The 18,697-nt window shown below is 39.2% G+C and overlaps 1 protein-coding gene across 17 annotated transcripts in view; it reads left to right on the forward strand.

Moving 5' to 3' along the window:
• The first annotated feature begins 9,252 nt into the window (after nucleotides 1–9,252).
• Nucleotides 9,253–18,697, forward strand: part of MAP2K5 (mitogen-activated protein kinase kinase 5) — a 262,400-nt gene continuing 252,955 nt past the window's right edge. For 16 of the 17 annotated variants that reach the window (XM_057723002.1, XM_057723012.1, XM_057723013.1 and 13 more), the window contains exon 1: nucleotides 9,253–10,101. In XM_057723002.1, the coding sequence (XP_057578985.1) occupies nucleotides 9,967–10,101 (135 nt within the window). In that variant the 5' untranslated portion in view covers nucleotides 9,253–9,966. Of the gene's footprint in view, nucleotides 10,102–10,266; nucleotides 10,490–18,697 lie in introns of all 17 variants that reach the window. The other variant, XM_057723015.1, reaches the window with a different exon arrangement.

Genomic DNA, 18,697 nt, shown 5'->3' on the forward strand with positions numbered 1-18,697 from the left:
AGTCCCAGTGCTAATGTCTTATACCAAATTGTACAAATAGTTATAAGTTCTTTCATCATACATATTTGGTCACTAATATTTTGCTTATTGTTGACTTTAGTAAAAATGGAAATGTTTAATTATTAAAAGCCATATGTATTTCTTTTAAAACGTATGTTTTATTTTGTCATTTATATTTATATTAACTCAAAACTATAATCACAGATCATCTATAATTCTTCATGAAATATCTCTTAATTCTATTAAAGAATGAGTGTTGTTTGAATGAGTGGAGTGACCTAAAGATAAGGATCTGGGTTTCATTTCATTTAAAAGCTAATGCAGATAACAGAAACCTTATCCTAAAGCTAGTGGATCAGGTATCTACTTTTTTTCAGCACTTACCATTCAGACATTAATGACATTTGGGGGCATCTTAACCTAAACAAGTACTTAGCATTACATCTCACCTGGGTCAACAGTCTAGGGTATCAGAGTTAAACTGTGTTACAGTAAATTAATGGAAAATGTAACTGCACTTTGCTGAAAGATCAATGTCCAATAAAGGCTGCACAATCAAATCTTGTTGCAATGATTGAAGTCTTTAATTGCCTTTCAAAGATAAGGTGGTAATCAACACAGCTTTAACTGATCTTTTTTACTAGTTCAATTACATGCTAATGACTAGTGCCAAGTCAGAATCTTTACTTATACTTATTAAATCTTATGTTAGTAATGAAAAATTACTTTAGCTTACACAATCAATAGAACACACATCTTAATTACCATATTTCACTTTTATACCATTTTATGTGCTTGACAAATGTTTCGCAAGAGCTTTCCCAACAATAAGAAGTGTTACTAGTAGTGACCACAGTCCACAGAGTATTTTTCTAATATACATTGGAGATCAGATGTTGAGAAAAAAAATTCTTCTTTAAATGAAGATGTGGATAAAATAGTTCCCAATGACACAAAGCATGGCCATCCAGCAACTTCTCAGACCTGTTTTGCTAATTAAGAATACATTTAATACAACTGGGATGAAATAAATTTAGATTGTTTTTAGTAAGTGTATTTCTAAGTTCAGTTAGCTTTCTAGTAAAGAAACTGTGATTTCATATACAGCCTACTGTAAAAATCTCCGATTTGGGGAAAGGATAAATGTTAGAAAAGGCAAATGACCAAAAAAATGTTGGACATCATCAAAATTAAAAACTTTTGTGTTTTAAAGGACACTATCAAGAAAATAAAAGGCAACTGACAGAATGGGAGAAAATATTTGGAAATCATATATATGATAAAGGGACTTATGGTCAGACTATATAGAGAATTCTCCTAACTCAACAACCCAACTGAAAAATAGGTTTGGACAGACATTTCTCCAAAGAAATTATACAAATAGCCACTAAGCACATGAAAGACATTTAACATTAACTATTAGGGAAATGCAAATCAAAACTACCAGGAGATACCATTTCATACTCACTTGGATGGCTATAATCAAAAAAGACAGATAATAACAAATGTTGGCAAAAATGTGGAGAAGCTGGAGCCCTCATACGTTGCTAGTGAGAATGTAAAATATTGCAGCCACTTTGGAAAAGTTTGGCCATTCCTCAAAATATCAAACATGGAGTTACCATGTTACCCAGCAATTCTGTTCCTAGCATACATACCCTAGAGAATTGAAAATACATTCACACAAAAACTTATACACGAGTGTTCATAGTATTATTCATTCTAGCAAAGACGTGCAAACAACCCAAATATCAGCTGATGAATGGATAAAAATAAAATGTGGCATAGTCACACAACAGAATATTGCTCAACCAAAAAAAGGAAAGAAGTACTGATCCATGGTACAGTATTAATGAAGCTTTCTTGAAAGCAATAAACTAAGTGAAAGAAGCCATCATGAAAGACCATACATATCGTATGATTCCATTTATATGAAATGTCCAGAACAGGCAAATCTATAGAGACAGAAAGTGGATTAGTGATTGCCTGGGACTGGGAAGGTTGGGAGGAAATGGGGAGTGACTGTTAATGGGCATGGGGATTCTTTTTGAGGTGATGAAAGTGTTCTAAAATTGATTGTGATGATGGTTGCACAATTCTGTGATTATACTCAAAACACTGGATTGTACACTTTAAATGGAAGAACTGTACGGCATGTGCATTATGTTTCAATAAAGCTGTTAAAAAACTAGCAAACGGGGGAGGGGAAATGGGCAGTTAGTGTTTAATAAGTATAGAGTTTCAATTTTGTAAGATAAAAAGAGTTCTGGAGAGAGATGGTATTGATGGTTGCACAGTAATGTGAATGTACTTAATAACACTGCACTGTACACAAAAATGGTTAACGTGGTAAATTCTGTGTGATGTATATTTCACCATAAACAAAAATAAATTTTAAAAATTAGTAAAGGATTCAGTGTTATTATGATAAAATGTAACTGATTGCATAATTTCTATAAAAAGTAACTGTTTAGAAAAATGTTAGAAATTAAAGAGGTGAAACATTAATTTCACATCATTTTATATGTTGTATTATTGGAATTTTAAAAATTTTAGTATGAAACCTAGTTTGAATTAAATAGATGAAATCTCATTTGGGATCATTTTTAGTAGCATTAAGAAAAAGGTATACTTGGTTTGAGATAATTTAAGACCAGGGACTTCCCTGATGATTGGCCCAGTGGTTAAGATCCTGTGCTTACACTGAGGAGGGTTCATGCCTGGTCAGAGAACCAAGATCCCACATGCCACATGGCACAGCCAAAAAATAAAAAAAATTTAAAAAAAAAGTAAGACCAAAGAAAAGTATGTAAAATGTGAGTAAATGAAAATATCCTCTTTTAGATCCTAGTTGCTGGATAAAGTATATCAGCTACTACTAGAATGAGGTTTTATATAGTATTGCTTATAGCTATTTTAGTTGCACTTATATCATTTTAAATACAGTTTATGAACATTGTACTATTCCATTATATTATTAATTTATCTTCAATATTTATAGGATCAATTTAAAAGCTGTATAATTTCATGAAAAGTAGCTTAAACAAGGATTTTGATAAACAAAAGCTTTCAGTTTTTAAAAGCAAATCATGTACTTCTTAAGGAAGATTTGAAGTTTTTTGTTGTTGTTGATGATAGAATTACGAACCTTATAAAGTCAGTATTTTTTAGTTAACCTAAATACATAAATCTATTTGAATTCATCTTATGAAAAGAGATATGTCATTAGATATATGATCATTATATGCTTCAGTGATTCATGGACCTTGTTACATACATGCTTTGTAATGTATGAATTATTTAGTAAGAAAAATCACAATAATTTTGTTGTTACTCAAAAATTTATGGGTTGGCAGAAACAATTATGCAGCCCCTGAAGCTGGTATGTTAAGGTAACATCATTAACGCTACATAGTATGATTTTTTTAGTAGTTATTTGACATAACCTTTACTGCTTTTGCTAGAATATATCAGTAATTTTATAACAATCTGTAAGCAGAACATTGAACTTATTAACCATAAAGTGATTCATTTTACTCTCTTTTCATATAAGTGCATAAATTAAAATCATATCTAAAAAGTTGTCTACCCGAACCCTAAAGGAAATATTAAAATATACAAAATAAAAATTAGTACTCAAGTAGATGTGAATTTTAAACTCCGCTTAATGAAAATGGATATTTTTATTTCAAAAAATGTATGTTTATGAATTGGATTAAAATAATTCATAAAAGTAGGAGATTATCTTGCAACCTTTCTTTACACATAGTATTAAGGCTCTGACTGTGAGATAAAGTCAAATGTTAGTTTCTTATGCTTTCAAATATCCAAATTTTATAAAATGAAGGGACCAAGAATGTCAAAGTTTGAATTAAAGTCTAAATAGTGTCACTTACTTTTAGATTACATTAAAAATCAACAGTCATTCATTCATTCTACAAATGCTTTGCATTGACCATGTTGAAGGCAAATTTTACTACCTGTCAACAAAATCTAGTAGTTCTGAATCTACATACAGGATCCATTCAAGCCATACTGAAAAAGACTGCTTCTGTACACAGCTGGATGAAAACAATGTGTTAACTAATTTTTGTTTCCAGTATGTGTCATATAATGAAGGCTCTATGTCAAATGAATATGTGATAATTCAAAATTAAAAAGAAAACTTGCCTTCATCTTTAAGAGCTGTAAGAAAAGGATACTTTAATTGGAAATCGTATGGATTCTTTACAAGAACAGCAACAAGTTTTGAAATATTATCTCAGGTGTAATGAACTAACACTGTTCTATGCCTTCTGAAAAATAAGAGATTGGAATCTTGTTGCATTATCTTTTTGAGGCATCTTAAAAGGTACCATCTATTTTCTCATACAGGAATTTTGATATTTTAAAGTCAAACAGAATAATGTGTAGAAGTATGTGAAATGAAACATTAAACAGAAACTACTAGGATGAATAAGACTACTCTTTTTAAACAGAACTAGAAATAGTGTGTTAGTAATGAGGAGACAGGAAGAATATTTTAATTGATTTGGCAAAAAACAGAACAGGTTACCTCTTGAGGAAGTGAGTCCTGTTATTGGAGATGTTCAGAGAGGCTGTATGACAATTCCTTAAGTAAATGTGGAGAGAATTATTGAATTGAGCAGAAGATTAGATTGGTGATTTTGTAAGTTTCCTTTAACTGTGAAATTTTATTATCATTCTTTCATACCTGTGTCTGATTTAGCTTGGTGTTTATTGCTGTTCCACTATTTGTGTAATACAAAGAACCTTGTTTTGAAGATGACAAATATGGTTTAAGTTCTTGCTGTACCACTACTGGTTGAATATCATTGAGAAAAATGAGAGCCTTCTTAGTGTCTCATATATACAATAAGGAGTTTATTTAACACTTACATATTGTTTACTTGTGCCAGGTCCTAGACTAAACACTTTGCACACATTAACTCCCTCAATCCTCTCATAACAATTCTATGAGTTAGGCACTATTTTTATCCCCATTTTTTTAAGCTATGGAAACCAAGTCTTGCTCAAGGTCACACATGTTGAGTGTTATTCCAATCCCTGTAACCTGTTTACAGAGTCCAGGTTCTTAACCATTACTCTATACTTTCCTACGATGCACAGGATAACAAAGGGAGACGTGCTTTGCAAGCTCTAAAGCCCCACAAAAATATGAGATATATTTTGTTGGTTAATATAAAGGAAATAATATAGATATGTTTAAACCACCAAAAGAGGAAAATAATAAAGCTTAAATGATTTGTAGGAACCAGCCGACTCTACCTGAGGGAAAATGTGTTAGGTAGAAATTAAATCCAATTACATAATAAATTAAGAAATTAATTCATGTTAGAGCATCTAAAATCCACAGTACATACTTGGTGCCCCATGAATGTCTGTTGCACTGTTGTTTCTGCTTCTGTGTGAGTGCTGGAATCGCTCCCACTGTTCTTTTCCATTCCTGCCACAATACAAAAGTGCAGACTTCCTCGTCACACTTGCGGTGTTTGTCTCATCACTTTTGTCCATGCTTCTTCACATTTTTTTTTAAACTAATGGATATTAAGCACTATAAGGAAAATGCTTATGAGTATTTTTTCAGTTGTTATTATAAATTATATCTTTTTAAAATTAAAAATTCTGACATAAGTGCATAGAAATGAAACTTACTTTAAAGAAAACTTTTTATTTTGGGATAACTTTAGATTTACAGAAATGTTGCAAATATAGTACACAGAGTTCCTATATATTCTCACCAGATTCCCCTGATGTTAGCATTTTACATAATCGTTGTACATGTGTCAAAACTCAAAAGTCAACATTGGTACATTATTACTAACTAAACTCCAGACTTTATTAGGATTTCACTGGTTTTCCATTATTACTGTCCTTTTTCTGTTCCAGGATTCCATTGAGGATCCCATGATACATTTAATCATCATGTCTCCTTAGTCTCCTCAGGTCTGTGACAGTTTGTTTTTTGTTTTTTATGTCCTTGACAGTTTTGAGGAGTATTCATCAGGTATTTTGTAGAATGTCCCTCAATTTGGGTTTGTCTGATGGTTTCCTCATGATTAGATTGGGGTTATGGGTTTTGGGAAGAAGACCCCACAGGTCCAATGCCCTTCTTATTGCATTGTGTAAACGAGTACATGACGTCAACATGACATCACTGGTGATGTTAACCTTGATCACTTGGTTAGGATGGTGTCTGCCAGGTCTCTCCACTAGAAAGTTACTGTTTTCATCCTCTATTCTCATCATACTCCTTTAAGTCAAAATCAACAGGTATTCGGAATTCTCTCGTGGTCCAGTGGTTAGGACTTGGCACATTCACTGCCAGGGCCCAGGTATGATCCCTGGTCAGGGAACTAAGATCCCACAAGCTGTACAGTGTGGCAAAACAAACAAACAAATCAACAAACAAAAGAACAAAAACCACCCAAATCAACAAGTATCTGAATGTTATATGCAGGAACCCACACTAGACACTGAAGGAGACAGTGGAATTCTTGAACACAGGAGGCAATCAACATTTGTTATAAAGTTTGTGGTTAAATGGGCGTCTATCATGGTTGTGGTCTCAGTCTCCACGATGGTGGTGGTGGTGGGTGGGAAGGCAAAGGAGCAGGTGAGGCTCAAGACAGGCAGGAGATGCACATGGTAGTTGCACTCCTATTACTCAATCCACTTTGCTTCAAAATCCAGCCATTCATTCAACAAATATTATTAAAGTGCCCACTGTGTGCCAGGTACTATTTTAGGTACTAGGGATAGGGCAGTGAATAAAATACATACAGTTTCCCCCCGCCTTCGCCACGTTATAGTTTAGTGGGGAGACAAACACAGGAGTGAAACATGTGGCGTGGTAGATAGTGATGAGTGCGGAAAGAAAAGTAAACTAGGGAAGGGGACCAGGAATCGTGCACATCTGCGTGCTTGCATCTGTGGGTGGGGTGGGTTTGGGGCTGGTTTTTCAATACTGTGCTAAGGGAAGGCCTCAATAAGAAGATGATTTTTAAGTCAAGATCTGCAGGAGGGAGTGAGCCATGTGGATATCGGGATAAGAGCAATCCAGGGAGAGGAAAGGGCATATGCAAAGACCCTGAGGTGGGATGCCTGATACATTCAAGGAAACGTAAGAAAGAAGGAAGCTGGTGTGAATGAGGTCTGAGAGATCATAAGGCCAGAAAGTGTGGAGGGCAGAATGTGCGGAGTTTTGTAGGTCAAGGAAGGGACTTCAGGTTTTTTTCTGTACAAGTTAGGAGGCCATCAGAAGAGTTTTAACCAAAGGAGTGACTTGATCTAACCTTTGAGAATAGAAGGTTAGATCAAGTTGAGAATAGGCTGTTGGTAACAGTGGCAACAATGGAAACAGAAGTTCAAGAGAGAAATACAATATAAATATAATAGTAGTTTGGACTGGGATAGTATCTGTGAAGCAGTAGGAAGGGATCAGATTCTGGGTTAAGGATTCAAAATTGGGAGCAATGGAAAAAGAGATGAAAGAAAACCTCTCCAAATTTATAGTAGTAAAATGTTAATTTTCCTCATTTAAAAAATTACTTTGTAACAAAAAAGATAAATAACCCAATTAAAAAATGGGCAAAGGATTTGAAGACAGTTCTCCAAAAAAGATATACAAATGGCCAACAAGCATATGAAAAGATGAACATCATTAATCGCTAGGAAAATGCAAATCAAAACCACGATGTGATATCACCTCATACCCATGAGAACATGGCTTCTAACAAAAACACAGAAAATAACAAGTGTTGGTGAAGATGTGGAGAAACTGGAACCCTAGGGCTACTGGTGGGAATGTAAAATGGTGCAGCCATTGTGGAATATGGCAGTTCCTCAAAAAATTAAAAATAGAGTTATCATATGATCCAGCAATTCTACTTGTGGCTATATATCCAAAAGAATTGAAAGTACAAATTGAGTTGGTTTTCCCCATGGTACTATAAATAAAAAAGCCATTTTAACAAATGAGTTCACAGAAAATCTCTGGTTTTGTGGTCTATTTTCTCAAATAATAGGAAATGAACTTTCAATAAAAAGTGCATGGGGACCTTGAACAACGGTTTCTTTTTCACAAGACTGAAGTACAGGTTGTAAAGGGGCAATTCTTTGACTACCTGGAGGATCTGACTAAATGAATTTCTACCTAAGCTATTAATTTACAATAACTGAAATGAGATAATTTATCTCCTACAAAGGACTTTCAAATTAAATATAAAAGGAATGCAGACAGAGAAAATATGCAGAAAAAAATTGATACTATACCAAAATTGGCCAATATTTAAATTATTTTTTTTCTCACATTCATCAACTATTTGAGAGGGGAATGACACTCCTCCCCCAACCGCCCAAAGTAAAGTGATATGTGGGCTTTTCTTAGGGATAAAGGACGAAACTCCGCGTTGCAATTTGTAAACAAACTTCTGTATAAGCATCACAGACCATCAAAATTATGCACTTAAAAATCTGAAGTTAACAAGGCATTTAAAAATAACCAAGGGTTACTGCCACTGTGTGTGATATCAGTGATTGTGTAAACACTGCTAACTCGTTGAAAATTTATGGACTGTCTAGGATATTTTTTCGCAACGGTTTAATAAGATTATGCCACTTACTGCAACTGTCCCAGGCAGTTAAACTCGTCACTGAATTTCTTTCCTGCTGCTTTTGAATAAGGGGCTGTTTGCTATTTTAGGGCAACCGTGGGGTAAAGAACCCGAAAAATCCACACTCGCTTTGCTCATTTGGGAGAAAGACGATCCTCTGGATCTATGACTTAGAAGAAGGAAAAAAAAGACAATCTTGCTCTTATCATTTGACGCACAAACCTCCACGCACATGTAGGTACAGGGCCTGATAAAGTAGGAATAAACGAGAGCTGCAGTTCTGTTTTTCTAGGCTTCTGTACAGGTAAACAGTACGCATTTTAAGCCATCAATCGGCTTTTGGCGGACCCCTGCTCCGGTTCAGTTTTCTCCTTCTTTTGTTAAATGTTTTCACCTCGCCTATTTTAATAAGGGTCGGGAAATGAAAGGGCCGTCACCCGGTCGCCGTGAGTGGTCACTTCGCGACGGGGCGGGGAGACGTCTCGCGACCGAGTAGCCCAGTGGGTCCCCTCACTCCGGCCCCGGCGCCACGCGCTAGCTCCTCGGGTCCCGCCCGCCGGCGAGCGGGGGCGGGGCCGGCCGGGAGCTGCCCTCTTCCAACATGGCGCCGCGGGAGGCGGGTCCCCTCGCCGGCGCCCGGGGTTCCGGCGCCGCGCGTTTTGGTTCCGGAGTAACAGTGCCCTCGCCGCTGCCTTCCCCCTCCTGCCGCTTGCTTCCCCCTCCTGCCGCTGCCGCCGCTGCCGCCGCCGCCCCCGGCGCCCCCGGGACGCGCGGCCTCAGGTTGCCGGGGCTGAGTCGCGCGCGCCGCGCACTCCGGCTCCGGGTGGGGTAGAGGACTCGCCTCCGACCCTCCCGCTGAGGGCTCTCTCGGCTTTCTTGTGGTCCGGCGGCCCTGGGGCTCCTTCCTAACAGCAGCGGACTGAGTCCCCTGAAGTCGAGGACCCTCCGCTCCCTTAAGGAGGAGTGGACACCTGCCGCTGTATCTCCTTAAAACGGGGTCTTCTCTCTGGCGTCCCCTCACACCCACACAGACCGCAGAGAGCTGCACCATCCCGTTTGCCCTCTTTTCCAACTCCAGAACCTTCTGACCTCCGCTAGTTCCTACTGGCTGCTGCCCCTTGCCCCGTCCGCGCTCGGAGGGAGACATCCCTCATCCCCATCAGCCCGGGCCTGGCTCCGAGCCTGCGGGCCGCTTCCGGACCACCTCCTCTCTTCACTCCCCCTCCCTCTCCGTCCCCTGACCGTCGTCCCCTTGTCACCTCTTGGAGCCCCCGCCTAACCAGGGGCCACGGGGTCTCCTCTACCAGGATGTGAGCGCCTTTAACCTGTAATGCTGTGGCTGGCCCTTGGCCCCTTCCATGCCATGGAGAATCAGGTGCTGGTGATTCGCATCAAGATTCCAAATCGTGGAGCGGTGGACTGGACAGTGCACTCGGGGCCGCAGCTCCTCTTCAGGGATGTGCTGGTGAGTGCTGATCTCGGTGTCCCCAGCGAGGGGGGCGCAGGGATTTGTGGGGCAGTCAGCACCTTGATCACCGAATCTTACCCTGGTGGCCTGAGCTAGTGGCCGTTGCTGGCCTCATATGGGGCAGTTTTATTGTTTTCATTCACAAGCATTGATTAATTGCAGGGACTGAAATCTGACAAGTGTGCAGGTCCCTGGGGAAGTAGAGATGAATCGGATTGGACCCCTGCCCTCAAGGAACTCACAGCCTGGACTGGAACATACACACAGAAGCAACCAACTGAGATACAAAAAAAATTGAATCTGGAAGAGAGTTTTTATCAAGGATATTTTGGAATGTCCCTGGCCAGATTCCAGCCATGCGTTTCTACTGAGTTCTCTAAACTTGGTAACTAGTGGGAAAGGGAAACTAGGCACTAGCCAATCATGTTTCAGCAAGCCTAAGGCGTCATAGGTTTTAAGATATTATTTTATGTACCGCTGAGAAAAAAAAATGCGGCCTGTTAAACTGTGACATGCCACACATTGTACAAAATCCAATTTCAGAGATGTTAAAATAGAGGGGAAAATGTGCATCTTAAACTCAATGATGTAGTCTTACTTTCATAGTAAATATTCAGAATTATTTCACATACAATGATGGAATGTTAGAGCAGAGGATAACCTTGGAGGTGGCCTGCTGAACCCTCTGATCGTGTTTGCAGATAGTTACCGAGGAGCAGTAAAGTAAAATGGCTTTTCCAAAGCCATGTTGCTTGTGAGTGGGAGAGTCAGTGCCGGAACTCAGACTTCCTTGCTTTACGTTATTTATTTCCATATGCTGTAGTGCTGCTTCTCAGCTTTTAGCATTCACTTAAGATAGAGTGCAGTGTGCCCCATTTTATATTTTGAATAACCGCGCTATCAAAGGCAAAGCTGACATACCAAGGAGCACTTTGCAAGTACCAGATCTGTGGTGAAACTTACCTGCGGGATAAGGTGGGGCTGGGTGGGGAAAAAGGAAGATCTGTGATGTGGCTTTTGATTGTTATAGGTTACTCAATCAAAATTTGATCCTTGTACCTTCATTTTGAGTTCGGGATGTTACTGACCCCCCAGAGCATACAGGGTTTCAGGTGTCTGTGCCAGGAGTGCAGAGGCTGGAGTAAACCAGCAGCCTCCGATCTTATACACATATGCCATCCTTCTCTTTGCATCCAGAGTTCTCCACACACTCACATGCACATGGATCTCCCTTCATGGTAAGGCCCAAACTGCTTGACATGGTCCTCTGGGCCCATCTTGATTGGCTCGTGCCTGCCAGCTTCATCTCTCACTACACCCTCACAAACATCTTGCCCTCCAGATATATGGAATTAACCATGAGTTCTTCCAGGTGCCCAGGCCATCTCCACTTGGCCTCTCTCTTCAGCTGGCCAACTCCCACCTGTTCCTCAAAGCCCAGCTTCACTTTTCCTCTCCGTTGGTCTTGGTCACATGCCCCTCCCCTGTGTTCCCACAGCTTTGTTCTGGAAAGGTTCATGGGTTTTGTGCTAATTTTGTCTCTTTCCTCCACTAGATGGTAAACTTCTGGAGGAGACGGACATTTCTTTTCCTTTCTGTTTCTGGTGCTACATAGGACCCTGAAATATTTGTTGAATGAGGGAGCTTCAAAGAGGATGCACACCGTTATGGTTTTGTGGACAGCACACTAGGTTTTTTTTTTTTTTTTAAGAACTTTTATTGAGATACAGTTAACATACAATAAACTGCATATATTTAGAGTGTACTCTTTGGTATCCCAATCTCCCAATTCATTCCCCCCCCAACCCTCCCTGCTTTCCCCACTTGGTGTCTATATGTTTGTTCTCTACATCTGTGTCTCTATGTCTGCCTTGCAAACTGGTTGATTTGTACCATTTCTATAGTCCACATATATGTGTTAGTATACGATATTTGTTTTTCTGACTCAGTTCACTCTGTATGACAGTCTCTAGGTCCATCCATGTCTCTACAAATGACCCAGTTTCATTGCTTTTTACAGCTGAGTAATATTCCATTGTATATATGTACCACATCTTTTTTATCCATTCATCTGTGGATGGACATTTAGGTTGCTTCCATGTCCTGGCTATTGTAAATAATGCTGCAATGAACATTGGAGTGCCTGTGTCTTTTTGAATTATGGTGTTCTCTGGGTATGTGCCCAGCAGTGGGATTGCTGGGTCATATGGGAGTTCTATTTTTAGTTTTGCAAGGAACCTCCATACTGTTCTCCATAGTGGCTGTATCAATTACATTCCCACCAACAGTGCAAGAGCATTCCCTTTTCTCCACACCCTCTCCAGTATTTACTGTTTGTCGATTTTCTGATGATGCCCATTCTAACTGGTGTGAGGTGATACCTCATTGTCATTTTGATTTGCATTTCTCTAATAATTAGTGATATTGAGCAGCTTCTCATGTGCCTCTTGGCCATCCGTATGTCTTCTTTGGAGAAATGCCTATTTAGGTCTTCTGCTCATTTTTGGATTGGGTTGTTTGTTTTTTTGATATTGAGCTGGATGAACTGTTTATATATTTTGGAGATTAATCCTTTATCTGTTGATTCCTTTGCAAATATTTTTTCCCATTCTGAGGGTTGTCTTTTTGTCTTGCTTATAGTTTCCTTTGCTGTGCAGAAGCTTTGAAGTTTCATTAGGTCCCACTTACTTATTTTTGTTTTTATTTCCATTACTCTAGGGGGTGGATCAAAAAAGATCTTGCTGTTATTTACGTCAAAGAGTGTTCTTCCTATGTTTTCCTCTAGGAGTTTTATAGTGTCTGGCCTTACATTTAGGTCTTCAATCCATTTTGAGTTTATTTTTGTGTATGATGTTAAAGAGTGTTCTAATTTCATTCTTTTACATGTAGCTGTCCAATTTTCCCAGCACCACTTATTGAAGAGGCTGCCTTTTCTCCATTGTACATCCTTGCCTCTTTTGTCATAGATTAGTTGACCATGGTTTATCTCGGGGCTTTCTATCCTGTTCCATTGATTTATATTTCTGTTTTTGTGCCAGTACCATACTGTCTTGATCACTGTAGCCTTGTAGTATAGCCTGAAGTCAGGAAGCCTGATTCCACCAACTCCATCTTTCCTTCTCAGGATTGCTTTGGCTATTCGGGGTCTTTTGCGTTTTCATACAAATTATAAAATTTCTTGTTCTAGTTCTGTGAAAAATGCCATTGGTAATTTGATCAGGATTGCATTGAATCTGTAAATTGCTTTCGGTAGTATAGTCATTTTCACAATTCTTCCAATCCAAGAACGTGGTATGTCCCTCCATCCATTTGTGTCATCTTTGATTTCTTCCATTAGTGTCTTATAGTTTTCTGAGTACAGGTCTTTTACCTCCTTGGTTAGGTTTATTCCTAGGTATTTTATTCTTTTTGTTGCAATGGTGAATAGGATTGTTTCCTTAATTTCTCTTTTTGATCTTTCATTGTTGGTGTATAGAAATGCAAGAGATTTCTCTGTGTTAATTTTGTATCCTGCAACTTTATCAAATTCATTGATCAGCTCAAGTAGGTTTCTGGTGGCATCTTTAGGATTTTCTATGTATAGTGTGTCATCTGTGAACAGTGACAGTTTTACTTCTTCTTTTATTCCTTTTATTTCTTTTTCTTCTCTGATTGCTATGGCAAGGACTTCCAAAACTGTGTTGAATTGTAGTGGCAAGAGTGGACATCCTTGTCTTGTTCCTGATCTTAGAGGGAATGCTTCCAGTTTTTCACCATTGAGAATGATGTTTGCTGTGGGTTTGTCATATATGGCCTTTATTATGTTGAGGTAGTTTCCCTCTATGCCCATCTTCTGGAGAGTTTTTATCGTAAATGGGTGTTGAATTTTGTCAAAAGCTTTTTCTGCATCTATTGAGATGATCATGTGGTTTTTATCCTTCAGTTTGTTAATGTGGTGTATCACATTGATTGATTTGCATATATTGAAGAATCCTTGCATTCCAGGGATAAACCTCACTTGATCATGGTGTATGATCCTTTTACTGTGTTGTTGGATTCTGTTGGCTAGTATTTTGTTGAGGATTTTTGCATCTAAATTCATCAGTGATATTGGTCTGTAACTTTCTTTTTTTGTGGTATCTTTGTCTGGTTTTGGTATCAGGGTGATGGTAGCCTCATAAAATGAGTTTGGGAGTGTTCCTTCCTCTGCAATGTTTTGGAAGAGTTTGAGAAGGATGGGTGTTAGCTCTTCTCTAAACATTTGATAAAATCCACCTGTAAATCCATCTGGTCCTGCACTTTTGTTTGTTGGGAGATTTTTAATCACAGTTTCAATTTCATTACTTGTGATTGGTCTGTTCATATTTTCTGTGTCTTCCTGATTCAGTCTTGGAAGGTTATACCTTTCTAAGAATCTGTCCATTTCATCCAGGTTGTCCATTTTATTGGCATATAGTTGCTTGTAGTAGTCTCTTATGGTGCTTTTTATTTCTGCGGTGTCTGTTGTAACTTCTCATGTTTCATTTCTAATTTTGTTAATTTGAGTTCTCTCCCTCTTTTTCTTGATGAGTCTTGCTAGAGGTTTATCGATTTTATTTATCTTCTCAAAGAACCAGCTTTTAGTTTTATTGATTTTTGCTATTGTTTTCTTTGTTTCTATTTCATTTATTTCTGCTCTGATCTTTATGATTTCTCTCTGTCTACTGACTTTGGGTTTTGTTTGCTCTTCTTTCTCTAGTTTCTTTAGGTGTAAGGTTAGATTGTTTACTTGGGATTTTTCTTATTTCTTGAGGTAGGATTGTATGGCTATAAACTTCCCTCTTAGAACTGCCTTTGCTGCATCCCATAGGTTTTGGATCATTGTGTTTTCATTGTCATTTGTCTCTAGGTATTTTTTGATTTCCTCTGATTTCTTCAGTGATCTGTTGGTTATTTAGTAGCATATTGTTTAGCCTGCATGTGTTTGTGTTTTTTACAGTTTTTTTCCTGTAATTGATTTCTAATCTCATAGCGCTGTGGTCAGAAAAGATGCTTTTTTTTTTTATAAATTTATTTTTATTTAATTTATTTATTGGCTGCGTTGGGTCTTCATTGCTGCACACAGGCTTTCTCTAGTTGTTGCAAGCGGGGCCTACTCTTCATTGTGGTGCACAGGCTCCTCATTGTAGTGGCTTCTCTTGTTGTGGAGCACAGGCCCTAGGCACGTGGGCTTCAATAGTTGCGGCACATGGGCTCAGTAGTTGTGGCTCACAGGCTCTAGAGCACAGGCTCAATAGTTGTGGTGCACAGGCTTAGTTGCTCCATGGCATGTGGAATCTTTCCAGGGCAAGGCTCAAACCCATGTCCCCTGCATTGGCAGGCAGATTCTTTACCACTGTGCCACCTAGGAATTTCCAGAAAAGATGCTTGATATATTTCAATTTTCTTGAATTTACCAATGCTTGATTTATGACCCAAAATGTGGTCTATCCTGGAGAATGTTCCATGTGCACTTGAGAAGAATGTGTAATCTGCTGTTTTTGGATGTAATGTCCTATAGATATGTATTAAATCAAGCTGATTTATTGTGTCATTTAAAGCTTGTATTTCCTTATTAATTTTCTGCGTGGGTGATATGTCCGTTGGTGTAAGTGGGGTGTTAAAGTCTCCCACTATGATTGTGTTACTGTCGATTTCCTCTTTCATAGTTGTTAGCATTTGCCTTATGTATTGAGGTGCTCCTATATTGGGTGCATATATATTTATAATTGTTATCTCTTCTTGGATTGATCCCTTGATCTTTATGTAATGTCCTTTCTTGTCTCTTGTAACATTTTTTATTTTAAAGTCTATTTTATCTGATATGAGTATCTCTACTCCAGCTTTCTTCTGATTTTCATTTGCATGGAATATCTTTTTCCATCCCCTCACTTTCAGTCTGTGTGTGTCCCTAGGTCTGAAGTGGGTCTCTTGTAGACAGCATATGTGTGGGTCTTGTTTTTGTATCCATTCAGCCAGTCTGTGTCTTTTGGTTGGTGCATTTAGTCCATTTACATTCAAGATAATTATCGCTATGTATGTTCCTATTACCATTTTCTTAATTGTTTCGTTTTTGATTTTGTTTTTGTAGGTCCTTTTCTTCTCTTATGTTTCCCGCTTAGAGACGTTCCTTTAGCATTTGTTGTAGGGCTGGTTTGGTGGTGCTGAATTCTCTTAGCTGTTGCTTGTCTGGAAAGCTTTTGATTTCTCTGTTGAATCTGAATGAGATCCTTGCTGGGTAGAATATTCTTGGTTGTAGGTTCTTCCCTTTCATCACTTGAAATATATCATGCCACTCCCTTCTGGCTTGCAGAGTTTCTGCTGAGAAATCAGCTGTTACCCTTATGGGAGTTCCCTTGCATGTTATTTGTCGTTTTTCCCTTGTTGCTTTTAATAACTTTTCTCTGCCTTTAATTTTTGTCAACTTGACTAATATATGTCTTGGCATGTTTCTCCTTGGGTTTATCCTTCCTGGGACTCTCTGCGCTTCCTGGACTTGGGTAGCTATTTCCTTTCCCATGTTAGGGAAGTTTTCAACTAGAATCTCTTCCAATATTTTCTCAGGTCCTTTCTCTCTCTCTTCTCCTTCTGGGACCCCTATAATGTGAATGTTGGTGTGTTTAACATTGTCCCAGAGGTTTCTTAGATTGTCTTCAGTTCTTTTCATTCTTTTTTCTTTATTCATTTCCACATCAGTGATTATCACCATTCTGTCTTCCAGGTCACTTATTCGCCCTTCTGCCTCAGTTAATCTGCTATTGGTTCCTTCTAGTGTATTTTTCATTTCAGTTATTGTGTTGCATATCTCTGTTTGTTTGTTCTTTAATTCTTCTAGGTCTTTGGTAAACGTTTCTTGCAACTTTTCAATCTTTGCATCCAGTCTTTTTTCAAAGTCCTGGATCATCTTCACCATCATTTTTCTGAATTCTTTTTCTGGAAGGGTGCCTATCTCCTCTTCATTTAGTTGTTTTTCTGGCGTTTTAGCTTGTCCCTTCATCTGGTACAAAGTCTTGCCTTTTCATTTTCTCTGTCTTTCTGTGGCTGTGGTTTTCAGTTCCACAAGATCAAATGCTGATACTGCTTGATTCTGCTGTCTGCCCTCTTGTGGAGGAAGCTATCTAGGAGGCTTGTGGGTGCTTCCTGATGGGAGGGACTGGGTTGGGCTGGGTAGGTGGAGCTCAGTAAAATTTTAATCCAATTGGGTGGGCAGAGCTCAGTAACACTTTAATCTGCTTGTCTGCCAGTGGTTGGGGCTGTGTTCCCACCTTGTTGGATATTTGGCCTGAGGCGACCCAGCACTGGAGCTTACAGGCTCTTTGGTGGGGCTGATGATGGACTTTGGGAGGGCTCACGCCAATGAGTACTTCCCAGAACCCCTGTCACCGGTGTCCCTGTCTCCTGGGTGAGCCACAGCTGCCCCCCACCTCTGCAGGCAACCTTCCAACACCAGCAGGTAGGTCTGGTTCAGTCTCCTATGGGGTCACTGCTCCTTTCCCCTGGGTCCTGGTGGGCACACTTTTTGGTGTGCTCTCCAAGAGTGGAGTCTCCATTTCCCCCAGTCCTGTGGAGGTCCTGCAGTCAAATCCCGCTGGCTTTCAAAGTCTGATTCTCTGGGGATTCCTCCTCCTGTTGCTGGACCCCCAGGTTAGGAAGCCTGACATGGGGCTCCGAACCCTCACTTTAGTGGGTGGACTTCTGCAGTATAACTGTTCTCCAGTTTGTGAGTCACCCACCCAGCATTTATGGGATTTGATTTTAATGCGATTGTACCCCTCCTATCGTCTCATTGCGGCTTCTCCTTTGTCTCTGGATGTGGGGTGTTTTTTTTGGTGAGTTCCAGTGTCTTTCTGTCGATGATACTCGGCAGTTAGTTGTTATTCCAGTGCTCTTGCAAGAGGGAGTGAGCGCATGTCCTCCTACTCTGCCATCTTGATTCCTCTCTCAGCACACTAGGTTTTGAATCAAGAAGTTTGGGTTTAATTGTAAAGCATCCCACTAACTAGGCAAGTCACTCTACCACCCAAGCCTCAGTTTCCTTGTTTGTAAATTAGGCATAAGGTTACCTCCGACTTGTAAAGATTAAGTGAGATTGTGTCTCTGATGAGAAAGACATAAGCTTTCTTCCATTTTACTCATTTGAGAGAACAGAAGGTATTATTTTAAGTAGAATGGTACAGTGTTTAAAAACATAAACTCTGTAGCCAGGCTGACTGGGTTTATATTGCAAGCCTTACCAGACTCACTTGGGCAAGTGTCTTCTGTATCTCAGTTTCTTCATCTGTAAAAAGAAAACAAATAGGGTTGGGGGATAAAAGTAGTGCCTACCTTGTAGAGTTATAAGGACTAGTGGAGTTGGTACGTGTAAAGTACTTACAAGAATTTGGAACGAAGTAAGTGCTCTATAAGTGTTGTTGTTATATACAGAAGGGATAGAGCCTGGGCATTTCTCAGTTGTATGTTGGCTCAAGGATGACTGGCCTAAAAGTAAACTTTGCACAAACGGTCCCACCATTGAGAGCTCAGAGTGCCACATGCTTGCTCAGATAAGCCCAGGGGAGCGTGTTATGTTGGGAAGGCCTGATGAAGGGCTCGTGAC

The sequence above is a fragment of the Hippopotamus amphibius genome, chromosome 2 (assembly GCF_030028045.1).
Source record: "Hippopotamus amphibius kiboko isolate mHipAmp2 chromosome 2, mHipAmp2.hap2, whole genome shotgun sequence".
Lineage (NCBI taxonomy): Eukaryota > Metazoa > Chordata > Mammalia > Artiodactyla > Hippopotamidae > Hippopotamus > Hippopotamus amphibius.